Genomic DNA, 14,367 nt, shown 5'->3' on the forward strand with positions numbered 1-14,367 from the left:
TCCTAACTTATTTTTTTTCCCCCTGGCTCTGCTGACCACGGGACTTCGCGGGGGGGCCCGGGGGTGGCATCTTTACGGCGGTGAATTGTGAAGTCGGAGCTGGAACCGAGACTCGCCGGCACGGAGGGGCTTCCCTGAACCCCGGAGCCCCAGGCGCGCGCGGGGAAGGTACCGGCGCCCTGGGAACTTCAGAGGCGGTGGCAGGTGCCGGGTGTGGCAGCAGTGGTCTCCCCGTCGTCTTCCAGCCGAAGCAGCCACGAGAGAGGGAGGGGAGAGGGAGGGGGGAGGGAGGCGCGGGCGGCGCGGGCGGCGAGCGGACGGCCGCGGAGGGGGCCGGGGGCGGGGAGGCGGGAGCGCCCGGCAGCCCGGGCCCGCGCTCGCCGCCGCTGACGGCACGCGGGGCGCCCGGCCGCTCGCTCCCCGGCTCCCGCCCCTTTGTTCTCGGGGTCTCCGGGTCGGGAGCCGCAGCCGCGGCGGCCAGAGCGCAGGGGCCGGGCGCGCACCCCCGCCGCCCCCGCCGCCCCCGCCGCCCCCGCCGCCCCCGCCGCGGGAGCCCCGCCCGCCCGCCCGCCCGCCCCGCCCGCCTCGGCCCGGACCCACCCGCCGCGGAGGCCGAGCCCGCCCGCAGCTCCGCCGAGCTCGCCCGCCTCCCGGCGCCCGCGGCCGCCACTCTCCTCTCCCGCCGCGTGTGGCAGGAGCGCCGCGGGCGCGCAGCGTCCCCCGGATTCCCCAGCGGCGGCCCGCGCCGGCGACCCTGCCCTCCGCCGCGCCCCCTGGCCGGCCGGGTGGCGTCCCGGAGCCCGCACCATGAAGCGCTCGGCGGCCGCCTGGCTCCTGATCGGGCTCGGCCTGGGTGTCCCCCAGCTGTGCAGAGGTGAGCGGCGGGGCCGGGCGGGGTGCGGGCCGGGCTGGGGGCCCCCGGGGCCGCGGGAAAGTGCTGCAAAGTCGGCGCGGAGTGCGTGGGGCGAGCGGGGACCGGGCGCGGGCGGCGGGGAGGCGGCGGGGAGCGCGGGCGCTGCGGGCGGTGGTGCTCGCCGCGGCGGCGGGCGGGGCCCCGGCGGGGCCGAGCGGGGAGCGGGGAGCGGGGAGCGGGGAGCGGGGAGCGGGGAGCGGGTCCCCCAGGCGGCGGCCGGGCGGTCCCCCCGGCTCCCCGCTGCCCGCCCGAGCAGGACGCACGCGCTGCGGCGACGGCACAGCCGCCCGGGACCCCGCCCGTCCTCTGCCCTCCCCGGGCTCCGAGCCGGGCTCGCCGCGCCCTCCGGGCACCTGCCTAAGTCTTGGCAACCGCGGACCTTGCGGTGCGAGCCACCCCCGCTCCCCCGCCCGAGAGCAGAAAAGTTGTGAGAGCTGGTCTGCTCGTGCTTCTCCGTGACTCGGGCGCAATCCACCAGCCCGCAAAAAAAATCAAAAAAAAAAAAAAAAAAAAGACAGGACTCCGGCGGGCCCCCGCTGAGCCGGACGGACGAATCTGCGGTCCTTTCGAGGGGCTGGCTCGGCAGCACGAGCCCTTGTCCCGCCCGCGTCGCCGCGCGGCCGGGGCTGGGGTCGGCCCGGGGAGGGGGCTGGAGGGGGCCGGAGGGGGCCGGAGGGGGCCCCGCGCCCCCGAGGCGCCCACCGAGAGGTCCGAGGGGGAGGCCGCCGCCCGCAGGCTGCTTGGAGCGGGGGGAGCTGAGCGCTCCACCGGGCTGTGCGTGTGCTGCTGCGCCTCTAAGCCCGGAGAGTTGGGGCAGAAGCCCGCACTCGGGGGCCTTTGAAATCCACGCTGCGGGGGTGTCTGCTGCGCTCCGTGCGCGCCCGCAGCCGCGCTCCGGCCTGGGACAGCGGGCGCTCGGGGCCGCTCGGGGCCGCTCGGGGCCGCTCGGGGCCGCCGTCCGCGGTGCCCGGGGCGCCCCGGCTGCGCTGCCCGCCGCGATGCTCGGCCCCCGCCCCCCCCGCGTGGGCGCGTGTGTAGGTGGGCGCCGCGCGGGAACGGCGGGCCCTCCGGGTGCCGGGCGGGGCAGCCCCTCCGCAGAGGCTAAGGGGGGCAGGGGCTTGCGGCGGCTCGGCCGGGTGCCCCCCCCGGGTCCCCCTTTCTCTTCTCTCCGTCCGCATTCCTCCGGCACTTGCACCCATCCCTTCGCAGGGTCGGCCCGGGGAGGGCTGCGGGCGCTGCCTCCCCCCGCCCGTCCGCCCCTCGGCGCCTCCCTCCCCGGCCAAACCCGGGAACACACCTCCGCGGCTCGCACGCACCTACGCGGAGCCCCGCGGCCCCCTCCGTCCCCCCGAGCCGAGCGGGGGCGGCGGGGTGAGGAGGAGCTGCTGCGTCCCGCGCGCGGGGCGGGCGGCGGGGGCCTGGGCGCGGCGGCCTCGGCTCGCACCTGCCGCGGGGCGCTGCCGGGCTCCCCACTCCCGCCCCTGCCTGCACCGTAACCGGGCAGCGGTCTACTCCATATTCCCTCAGACGTTGCTCCTTTTTTTCTTTTTGTCTTTTTGTCTTTTTTTTTTTTTTCTTCCCCAAGCCGGCCTGCGGTTAGTGGGAAAAGGGGCTTTAGGAAAGAAATGGACCATTTTCCAGGAGCCCTTTTTTGTTCAACTTGCACCTTTCTAATGTCTTCTCCTTCAGCCCCGCAGAAGGCAGGGTGCAGCTCGTGTGACAGCTCCGAGCAATTAAACTTTGAGTAAACTTGCCGAGGCCAGTGTTAGCACAGAGGATGTCCCTTGCATCCCTCCTCCCCAGACATCGGTTCATCTAAATGTAGCCCTTTTAGAAACTGGTGTTTCCCTGCGTGGGATGCAGTTTACGCGCGGTAATGAGGGGGGCTCGGTGATTTCTTTTATTAGTCGTTTTTATTTTAAAATTAAACCAGTGGATCAGTCAGATTGAATATTTTATTAACTCTTAAATTATTCATCGCTGTGGGTTGCTCTGAAAAATCCAATAACATGCATACAGTTGCAGCAAGCACGTGACATCTTATGCAATCTGTCCCTGTGCCTGCAGTTGGTGCCTGAAGTCTTTAAGCAAATGGCACTGTCTAAAAATGTCTAGACATGTCCTAAATACTATGAATCATTGGCATTTGAATTTCCTTTTTTTAATCAATGGTGATTTTTAGTTATTCGACGTGAGTGTAAATTAGTACCTGAACAATCTCAAGATAATAAAAGTATGCTTCTATGATTAGTGTAGCAATATTCATACTGAAATAACAGGTTTTTGTGTTTTTAAAGATTTATTACACATTAATATCTTCATTACTTAAATTACATGACCATGAATTCTGGACTTTAAAAATACGTGCTTATTCAGGTGCCAGATGAAACGCCTAAAAGTTATTTTGGACTCTTGAGCTAAAATTAATAAAGTGAAGAGAAAGTATCCTGATCTGACAGTTGGACACTAATGCAAAATCTTGGCCATCCCATTCACTCACTGGTGATACAGCACACGCTTCCCCCCCCCCCCCCCCCCCCCGCTGTGTTCCTGAAAAAGTTGTTTTGATTTTTTTTGAAATGTTTCCTTAGAATTGAAATGTATTTTGTTTTAAATATGCATATGGTTTGGGAAAACATTTATAATAAAAATTAATGGTTAAAACATTGAAAAGCTATATTCTTCCTTCTATGATCTTGAAGTTAGAAAGATCTTCAAAAACCAGGCAAATATATTTCACTTCTATACTCTTCTCTAAATTAAAGCTGTCTTGTATTTTTCTCAAAAACCTTTAGATCAGTGTTCATATGCAACATGCATTCAGGATCTAGGATATTTTTAGTAAATATTTTAATAAAGTTTGCTTTTATTGCCAGATACATGTGATTTTTTTTCCTTCTCACAAAATTATAGCAACATAAAGGGATAAAATGTACAGTATTAATATGAAATAGCTTGGTTACTCAAGATCATTACAAAATATAAGTTTGACACTTCTTAGAGTCTAAATTAGTGGCCCATACTTTTAATTTTACTGATACTAAAATAGATATTTTAATTAGATAATTTACTTTCAAGACTTTTAATTTTTTGAAGGGTTTTGCATAATGGGATGGACTGTATATTTCATCATTTGTGTACGATTTTAAAAAGCTGCTTGATATGAGAGTTTTATAAAGCCTAAAAAAGTAATTCTGATATTTGTTGTTTCCTGAGTACACTTGTAGGTGCAATAGCTTTGAGTATGATATATGATGTACTAGGTTCATCAGATTCTTGCCAAAACGACAACAAAAACCCCATAAAATGGTGCAGGCTTCAAAACTCAGTTCAAGACAGAGTAAATCATAATGAGTAGGTACTGAGAAATAAATCACAAATTTTGTAAATATGTAATTAATGGCATGACTTATCATAGCTAATCAATTTACTTTTTACATAGTTGAGTTTATTTCCTAAATATTTGTAAATTGGTATTATTAAGGAAAAAAATAGTAGAAAACCCAGACGAAGCCATTCCTACTATTCACTTACTTTTTTAAAGATTTTATTTATTTATTCATGAGAGACACAGAGAGAGAGAGAGGCAGAGACACAGGCAGAGGGAGAAGCAGGCTCCCTGCGGGGAGCCTGATGTGGGACTGGATCCTGGGATCCCCAGGTCATGCCCTGAGCCAAAGGCAGATGCTCAACCACTGAGCCACCCAGGCGTCCCCTACTATTCTATTCAATTCTTATCTGTGTTTTAAGGAAGAAGCCTGGCATGTTTTTTGTTTGTTTATTCATAGCCCATATCATGATTATAATATCAAAAACAAACTTGTATTTATATACAAAGAGTCGAGTGGTTGCCCATGTGAAGTAGAAAAAGTATTGACATTTTTTTTCATGGTTATGTGATAATGCTAGAAATCAAGTACCATAAATACTTAAACTGAAAAAATGACCACTTAGTTGTCACTGAAAATACCTCTAAAAAGTCTTTGATTTGGGGAAGTTGTTGGAGGGAAAAGTAGACAAGGATCACCTGTGCCCTTGCCAGCAGGTGTCAGGATAATCAGTGGAGATCTTTTAAAGGAAAGATGGAAAAAATAAAAGAAGTAAACCAATAAAGGTGAGTCTTCAAACCCATGTAAACTGACTTTCTGCTCTGTGTGAAACTGATGTTATTAGTTAGTTTTCAGTGCTCCCCTGAGAAACAGAAGGAGGGTGAATTTTAAGAACCTACTGCTTTTACCACAGTTTTTAGACTTGGAAACAGTTACTCTAACTAACTGCCACAAACAAGCCCATGTCTTAGGTTGAACCATTATTTTTCAGAAGTCTCTTGAGTATCATCCAAAGAGATGCTATGAGGTACTTGTAGTGAAACAATTAATGCTGCAGTGTTTGCATACATTTAAGCATACTCTCCATACCAGCTCTAAGTTTTATAAATGGAAAATTCTGTTATATTAATTTGCGTGGGTATATATTCAATTGTATATTTATACACATCTATAGTACTGGTAAGAGATGACTAGTTATCCTTTTCTCTCATGATGGTAAAGTATATGTTTCCTGGAGCTTGCAAGCTTGCAAGTATCTAAATAACATAAATCATGTGGTCAAAAGAGACTAAATGACATGATAAATAAAGTTTGTCATTACCCATTTTCTCCATTTATTAATTCTTATATATGTGCCTATTGTATATCAATAGCTTTTAGTGACCTGACATCATTTATTTATTTTTGATTGATCCTTAACTGATAACCATTCCTTGCAAATTAGTTCTAGCATCTGCTGATATAGCTCTTCAAACTGGGTTACAGATTCATCAATACCCCATTTCTACAGGTTCAGTTTCTTTTTTTTTTTTTTTTTTTTAAATTAACTTTTATTGGTGTTTAATTTACCAACATACAGAAAAACACCCAGTGCTCATCCCGTCAAGTGTCCACCTCAGTGCCCGTCACCCATTCCCCTCCAACACCCGCCCTCCTCCCCTTCCACCACCCCTAGTTCGTTTCCCCGAGTTAGGAGTCTTTATGTTCTGTCTCCCTTCCTGATATTTCCCAACATTTCTTTTCCCTTCCTTTATATTCCCTTTCACTATTATTCATATTCCCCAAATGAATGAGAACATACACTGTTTGTCCTTCTCCGATTGACTTATTTCACTCAGCATAATACCCTCCAGTTCCATCCACGTTGAAGCAAATGGTGGGTATTTGTCGTTTCTAATTGCTGAGTAATATTCCATTGTATACATAAACCACATCTTCTTTATCCATTCATCTTTCGATGGACACCGAGGCTCCTTCCACAGTTTGGCTATTGTGGCCATTGCTGATAGAAACATCGGGGTGCAGGTGTCCCGACGTTTCATTGCATCTGAATCTTTGGGGTAAATCCCCAACAGTGCAATTGCTGGGTCGTAGGGCAGGTCTATTTTTAACTCTTTGAGGAACCTCCACACAGTTTTCCAGAGTGGCTGCACCAGTTCACATTCCCACCAACAGTGTAAGAGGGTTCCCTTTTCTCCGCATCCTCTCCAACATTTGTTGTTTCCTGCCTTGTTAATTTTCCCCATTCTCACTGGTGTGAGGTGGTATCTCATTGTGGTTTTGATTTGTATTTCCCTGATGGCAAGTGATGCAGAGCATTTTCTCATGTGCATGTTGGCCATGTCCATGTCTTCCTCTGTGAGATTTCTCTTCATGTCTTTTGCCCATTTCATGATTGGATTGTTTGTTTCTTTGGTGTTGAGTTTAATAAGTTCTTTATAGATTTTGGAAACTAGCCCTTTATCTGATATGTCATTTGCAAATATCTTCTCCCATTCTGTAGGTTGTCTTTTAGTTTTGTTGACTGTATCCTTTGCTGTGCAAAAGCTTCTTATCTTGATGAAGTCCCAATAGTTCATTTTTGCTTTTGTTTCTTTTGCCTTCGTGGATGTATCTTGCAAGAAGTTACTGTGGCCAAGTTCAAAAAGGGTGTTGCCTGTGTTCTCCTCTAGGATTTTGATGGAATTTTGTCTCACATTTAGATCTCTGATCCATTTTGAGTTTATCTTTGTGTATGGTGAAAGAGAGTGGTCCAGTTTCATTCTTCTGCATGTGGATGTCCAATTTTCCCAGCACCATTTATTGAAGAGACTGTCTTTCTTCCAATGGATAGTCTTTCCTCCTTTATCGAATATTAGATGGCCGTACATTTCAGGGTCCACTTCTGGGTTCTCTATTCTGTTCCATTGATCTATGTGTCTGTTTTTGTGCCAGTACCACACTGTCTTGATGACCACAGCTTTGTAATACAACCTGAAATCTGGCATTGTGATGCCCCCAGCTAAGGTTTTCTTTTTTAAAATTCCCCTGGCTATTCGGGGTCTTTTCTGATTCCACACAAATCTTAAAATAATTTGTTCTAACTCTCTGAAGAAAGTCCATGGTATTTTGATAGGGATTGCATTAAACGTATAAATTGCCCTGGGTAACATTGACATTTTTACAATATTAATTCTGCTAATCCATGAGCATGGAATATTTTTCCATCTCTTTGTGTCTTCCTCAATTTCTGTTCCTGCCTGTCTTGGAAGCTCTTTATCTCTCCTTCCATTTTGAATGAAAGCCTTGCTGGGTAAAGTATTCTTGGTTGCATGTTCTTTTCATTTAGGACCCTGAATATATCCTGCCAGCCCTTTCTGGCCTGCCAGGTCTCTGTGGAGAGGTCTGCTGTTACCCTAATATTCCTCCCCATAAAAGTCAGGGACTTTTTTTCTCTTGCTGCTTTAAGGATCTTCTCCTTATCTTTGGAATTTGCAAGCTTCACTATTAAATGTCGAGGTGTTGAACGGTTTTTGTTGATTTTAGGGGGGGATCTCTCTATTTCCTGGATCTGAATGCCTGTTTCCCTTCCCAGATTCGGAAAGTTTTCAGCTAGGATTTGTTCAAATACATATTCTGGCCCTCTGTCCCTTTCCGCGCCCTCAGGAACCCCAATTAAACGTAGGTTTTTCTTCCTCAGGCTATCATTTATTTCCCTTAATCTATCCTCATGGTCTTTTAATTGCCTGTCTCTTTTTTCCTCAGTTTCCCTCTTTGCCATCAACTTGTCTTCTATGTCACTCACTCGTTCTTCCACCTCGTCAAGCCTCGTCGTTAGGACTTCTAGCTTGGATTGCATCTCATTTAATTGATTTTTAATTTCTGCCTGATTGGATCTAAATTCTGCAGTCATGAAGTCTCTTGAGTCCTTTATGGTTTTTTCTAGAGCCACCAGTAGCTGTAAAATAGTGCTTCTGAATTGGCTTTCTGACATTGAATTGTAATCCATATTTTGTACCTCTGTGGGAGAGTGGGCTGTTTCTGATTCTTTTTTTTGAGGGGTTTTCCTTCTAGTCATTTTGCTCAGTGCAGAGTGGCCAAAAACAAGTTGTATTGGGAAAAGGAGAAAAAGAGAGAGAAGGAAAGAAAAGAGAAAAAGAAAAAAGAGAAAGAAGAAAAAAATAGGGGAAAAAGAGAAGAAAAAGAAAGAAAAAGAAAGAAAGGAGAAAAAAGAAAAAAGGGGGGGTGGGGGAAGCAATCAGAAATCAAGAAGAAAGAGAGAGAAAAAAAAGCACAAAACAAAACAAAACAAAAAAAAAAACAAAAACAAAAACAAAAAAACAAAAAACAAAAAAAAACCACGGGGGAGTATCTTCCGATTCTGTGTAGTTTAAGTCCCTTGATTTCCCTTGGAACTGGTCCGTCTCGCTGGTCTTCTGGGGGAGGGGCCTGCTGTGCTGATTCTCAGGTGTTAGCACTTGGGGGAGCTGCTCTGCCCCTGCCTGGTGCAGGGCTCGGTGGGGGTTGTTCACCCCGTGAGGCCCCGGGAGGAAGCCACAGTGGCGGGGGCAGCTCTGGGACCCTGGAGTCAGCCCCCGCAGTAGCTCCGGGGCTCTCCTTCTGCAGGGCCTGGGGGCTCCGGGGCGGGGCCGCTGATCTGCTCAGTTCCAGGCAGGAGCGTCCTTGCTGTCCTGGGCCCTCCCGGCCTCTGCCTGTCCCGGGGGAGGCCGGATCCTGGGCTGTGTCCCGGCGCCCTGTGCTCCGAGGCCTGCGCTGTTGGATTCGCGCTCCCGGCGGTGCAGCCCCCTCCGCGGAGCCGCCGCCCGAGCCCCTCCGAGCTGTTCCCGGAGCCGCGCAGCCCCCTCCGCGCGGAGCTTCTTCCTCTGCGCGAGCCGCCGCCGCTGAGCTGTTCCCGGAGCCGCGCAGCCCCCTCCGCGGAGCCGCCGCCCGAGCCCCTCCGAGCTGTTCCCGGAGCCGCGCAGCCCCCTCCGCGCGGAGCTTCTTCCTCTGCGCGAGCCGCCGCCGCTGAGCTGTTCCCGGAGCCGCGCAGCCCCCTCCGCGGAGCCGCCGCCCGAGCCCCTCCGAGCTGCTCCGGGTCCCGCCGAGCGCTGCAGCCCTTAGGGAGCTCGGTGCACTCTCCGGGGCGCAGTTCCTCTGTTACTGTCCCAGGGAGCCCGAGGGCGTCCCCGCCTTTCTGGGGATCCTGCTCCAATTCCCGGGGAGCCCCTTTCCGCGGGGAAGGTTGGTGCAGCTCCTGCTCCTCCGGGACGGGGCTCTCCTGTCCTGGGGACACTCGCCCCGGCCTCAGCCCGGCTCCTCGCGGGGCCCCTCCCCCTCGGAGGCCTTTTGTTCCTTTATTTCTTTTTCCCCGTCTTCCTACCTTGATAGAAGCGCGAACTCTTCTCACTGTAGCGTTCCAGCTGGTCTCTCTTTAAATCTCAGGCCGAATTCGTAGGTTTTCAGGATGATTGGATGGTTTTCTAGGTAATTTGCTGAGGACAGGTGACCTGGAGACCCTACTCCTCCGCCATCTTGCCCCTCCCCCCAGGTTCAGTTTCTTATACAGTCACTGACATAGAGCATTCATCTGGTGACATCCTTCCTGTGTCAGTCCTACTAAAATAAAAGTTATTTTCATTTCTTTCCATCTTTATTTCTCCTCTTCCCCAACATTTCTCTGCTGGATGGCAACTAGGGCACCTAATCCATTATAAAATTCTGTCATTATTAAGAGATTGCAAATCTCCAAAACATCGTGGAATTTGCCATTTACTTTTGTGTGTGTGTGTGTGTGTGGGGGGGAACACAACATGATAATGTGTGAGGTTTAAAACGTAAATGGAGGGGATCCTCAGGTGGCTCAGTGGTTTAGGGCCACTTTCAGCCCAGGGCCTGATCCTGGGGTCCCAGGATCGAGTCCCGTGTCGGGCTCCCTGCATAGAGCCTGCTTCTCCCTCTACGTGTCTCTCTGCCTCTCTCTCTGTGTGTCTCTCATGAATAAATAAATAAAATCTTAAAAAAAAACATAAATGGAAATAAGTTAGGATCTTAATTATGGAGCAACTTGAGATTTTATACCTTGATTCCATAAGAGTGTCCTGCCTGAAACTATCAACTGGACAATAATTTATAGCCATCCTACTTATAGAGAAGTCTCTTACTTTGCTTGTAGCACATAGCTGACAAACTAGGAGAAAACATCAAAAACTCCTGACCACCTAAGAGAGAGAATACATTCAGTATTTAGATCATATAGAAAAGTTCGTTTCTCTTGGTGCTTAAGTTTCTGGGCTTTCTGTAAACAGGATACAAATAGTGAAAGGCATATGAGCTAATAGGTCAGTCTTTAATCAGAGCAAAAAACCATAGCAGCTATAAGACAGAAACGGGACTAAAAAAGCCTATGCAAAAGCAGTGGTACCGTATAGTGTAAAAAACCAGGGACATTTATGGGGGGAGGGGCTAAGTATCAAAACCAAAAGGCATTAGTGTGTCAAAGAATATTATAATAATTGGTGCTATTATTGGCCTTGCATCCTAGACAAAGACTCACTGCAATATATTCGACATTTGGGGATAGAAAGGCAGTAAAATGCATGCATCGTTGAAGAGATTTTGTCAAAAATATTTAAGCTTGGAAAACCTGCTTAATGGTGGAAGAGATGGATATTTGAAGAATTTCTTGTTTAATATTCTATTTTATCATCATTCCAGGGAATATGGTATTATACATTTTCTATTGATTCTTTTTCCCCTAAAATAATGAATGAAAGTATTAGGAAATCTAGGACTCAATTTTGTACAAAAGAAGTAGACCTCAGAATGCAGGTAAGATGTCTTGCAATTATTTGGTTATATTTTAGAAGAAAATATGTTGTTACTTTGTTTTTTAAAATATGTATTATTATGGTGATAGTAACTGTGTGGGATTAGTTCAACAACAGATTTAATAGTGCATGAAGCAGAATGGAGGATTTAAGTACAAGAATTTAAGTGAAGGCTTTTGAATGTGATTGTTACTATGGAGAAAGAAGATTGAGTCTATATCTTAGCTTTACTTTTTTCTCTTTTCTTAAACAAGTCTGCATCAGACTGATTGATATCTTTTAAGAGTAATTTAAGGTAGCATAACGGTCCATAAATGGGAAGGCTAGGGTTTTAATCTCATGCTAGATGACACTGTGTTGATTTGAAGCTAATCTATATCAATGCGGATAGGCCATCATGCATTCTTTAAGATTTTTGCTCGCTATTGGATAACATTTTTAATTTGAGGGATGCAGAATAATCCTCTTAAGGCTTTTCTTGCTGTACTGAGGTCAGGAGGACCATTTACATTTTACTGATACCCAAGATTATATGAAGATAACCAGAGTAAGATGGGCTTATCATTCCAGAGCAGAAAAGAGTGGAAGAGTCAAATGGGAACACTGGAGAATATTTTTATTTGGAATAAATTGACAATTCCCTCCAGTTAATGTCTGCCACCTGTTGGCATCAGTCGTCCATCCACGCTCACATCTTTCATGCCTTTCTTTCTGCACGTATTCCTTTCCCTATACTAATTGAACTCTCCTTTTGTGTAGTTTATTCATCCTTTTTTCTTTCAATAGCTTAGTTTTGTAAACACTAACTTTCGAAATATTGGCTCTGGACAAGCAACAAGCAAAATACCATTCAAAATGTTTTAGAATTTATACCCCAGCTCTTGTTTTGCGTATAGTGCTTCCATACAGACAACACTTATAAGGGAGCTAGGCAAAACAATCCAACTAAACAACAACAAAGCCCCAGATAGATGCTCAATATACATTCAGATGAATAGAGCTATTCCTGCCTGGCCTTATCAGTGTTCCTCAAGAAGTACTCACACATTTTCAACAGCAGTTTGTCTTTTACAGAAAAAAAAAAAAGTCAAAAGTAGTTTCAGAAGCTTTAAAAGCTTTGTTTCTTACTTAAATGTTTTCCTTACAATCTGTGTGGTAGAATGAGCATACTGTGGGAATACTTGTCAATGCTCCTGCAAAAGCATTGTTAAAAATATAGCATTAATGTACAGGATGATGTAAAGTGCTTTCTAGGGTGGCTGTCCATCTTCAATTAAAAGAAGAACTACCTCTAAGTGATAGATTTTTTTTTGTTGTTGTTAAATACAAGGTTCTGACATTTCCAACTGACTATAGGTTTGACCCAGAAACAGTAATTTTTGAGGCAATAGTTTTTTTCCTTCTTCTCTTTACTCGGGGACTGCCACCAGTCAGATTAAGCATTTTGTTAGACAAGTTAACATGGACATTCATTCTGATACCTCTCTTAAGTATAGATAACAAGTCTAGTATTTATTGAGTTCATGCTATGTGTTCCACTGTTCTAAATACCGCTTCGATTTTTACAAGTCTTTGGGGGTGCAGATACCGTTATTGTTTACGTACAAAGGAGAAATCAGAAATACAGACGTTAAATCTTTCCCCAGATCACATAGCTACCAAACAGCTTGTTAGAATTAGAATCCAGGTTAAATCTGGAGCCTGCTTTCTTAACTACTAAAGCACGCCATTTCAATGAGTCACATGTCCTTTATATGGTGGAGATAGTTTGTGGAGATAGATTTTCTTATTTATAAAACACACACTTCGTATCTCTTACTATTTAACTGGAAGATACTTGGAAAGGGTAAATTATATTTCTTCTTTTGGGACAATATTTTTAAAATTTTCTAATGCAAGTTGGTAAAATATGATACCTCTTTTCACATTCAGAAATACAGGTTGGAGAGTTAATGTGTCTTTTAGAATCCTATATCACCAAGAAGAACAGCAAAGGTAGGGAAAAGAAGTACAACACTTGGGAAATGATTCAAAACTCATTTTTTTTTTCCTACAATCTTGCCATTCAGTGTATTATGACATGAGATTTACTCTTTTTTGATTTTCTAGGATTCCATTGCTCATCTGCATGGTTTCGTTGTTACTCAATATGATATATAAGAGCATGCTTTCTCTGCAATTTTCAGGTACATAATGTAGGACAAAGTGGTTTTAAAGGTTAACAAGGTTTTTATTTCTGCTAGCTTAATGAAAGTATTTAATTTGCCTCACATCCTGTCCTCATTTAATTTTATTTCTATGTAACCCCATTAAGAAACTTTAGCCAAACAAAAGCACTGAGTGGTCTCAGACCACATCAACTAGAAAATTTCCTGGTTTATTTTAACAATTATTTAACCAAAAGATGGTTTATTTTTTTAAAACAGTATTGGATTCACTTTCAACATTTTGCAAAATGTCGAAAATTAAACCATCTGAGATCACCTTATTAATAACACTGTGTTTATGTATATACTTAATATTGTAAATAGAGCTCCACAGTATTATATTTATTCCCCAAGAATAATAAATAAAACAATAGGGTAAATTTCTTAGGTATTTCCCATCTCCATTCTATGGACCGTAAGCAAAGAAGACATTCTTAATTTCTTTTAGCAGATAAGGAACCTGAGGTTCAAAAAGTCACATGATCTCTAATTCAAGCAATCAGTGAGTTTGAACTTGACTCCACACATTCTGATTCCAACATACTTTTTCCTCTTTTCTGCTATACCACTTTACTTGTGGTACATTTTTCTCAGTTCTTGGACTCACAAGATGAAAAGGAGGAGTTTGTGTACTATTGCTTTTTCAAAAACTATTCAAAACTGCCTTTCATTCTGACATGAACACTTTCTTGCCATCAGCCTACAACAGCTCCTTTCCTGTAGGGAGACTGTTAAATAACAGTCTGTGACTGTTAAATAACTAACCATCTTGACATCCTGAACTTTCTCAAAGAATCAGAACCCTTTTTCTTCTCTTCACGTTTGTCCGTTTGTCCTGTTAAAAATCTTTCATGCATGAATGAGCTAGTGACCCTTTCTACATTCTGGTAATGAACTTCCTGGAAGTTCCCAACACTAATGATTCCCATCTCCATTTTTAGGAACCTATTGGCAATGCTATTCAATAGACTTTCTCATCACATGATTGGCTCAGCTACCAGTCCTTTTTTTTTTTTTTTTTTTTTAGCTACCAGTACTTTAAATTTCTCAGACTTACTCTTACCAGAATTATCATTTTTCTACCTCTCTCTGCCTTTCATTCCCACAAACTC

General features: G+C 46.2%; 1 protein-coding gene across 2 annotated transcripts in view; it reads left to right on the plus strand.

Annotated features, from left to right (window-relative positions):
• The first annotated feature begins 590 nt into the window (after nucleotides 1-590).
• EDIL3 (EGF like repeats and discoidin domains 3) overlaps nucleotides 591-14,367 on the plus strand; it is a 393,873-nt gene continuing 380,096 nt past the window's right edge. For both annotated transcript variants that reach the window (XM_041753350.1, XM_041753351.1), the window contains exon 1: nucleotides 591-874. In XM_041753350.1, coding sequence (XP_041609284.1) covers nucleotides 808-874 — 67 coding nt within the window. In that variant the 5' untranslated portion in view covers nucleotides 591-807. The remainder of the gene's footprint in view (nucleotides 875-14,367) is intronic.

Source organism: Vulpes lagopus, chromosome 4 (genome assembly GCF_018345385.1).
Source record: "Vulpes lagopus strain Blue_001 chromosome 4, ASM1834538v1, whole genome shotgun sequence".
Classification (NCBI taxonomy): Eukaryota; Metazoa; Chordata; class Mammalia; order Carnivora; family Canidae; genus Vulpes; species Vulpes lagopus.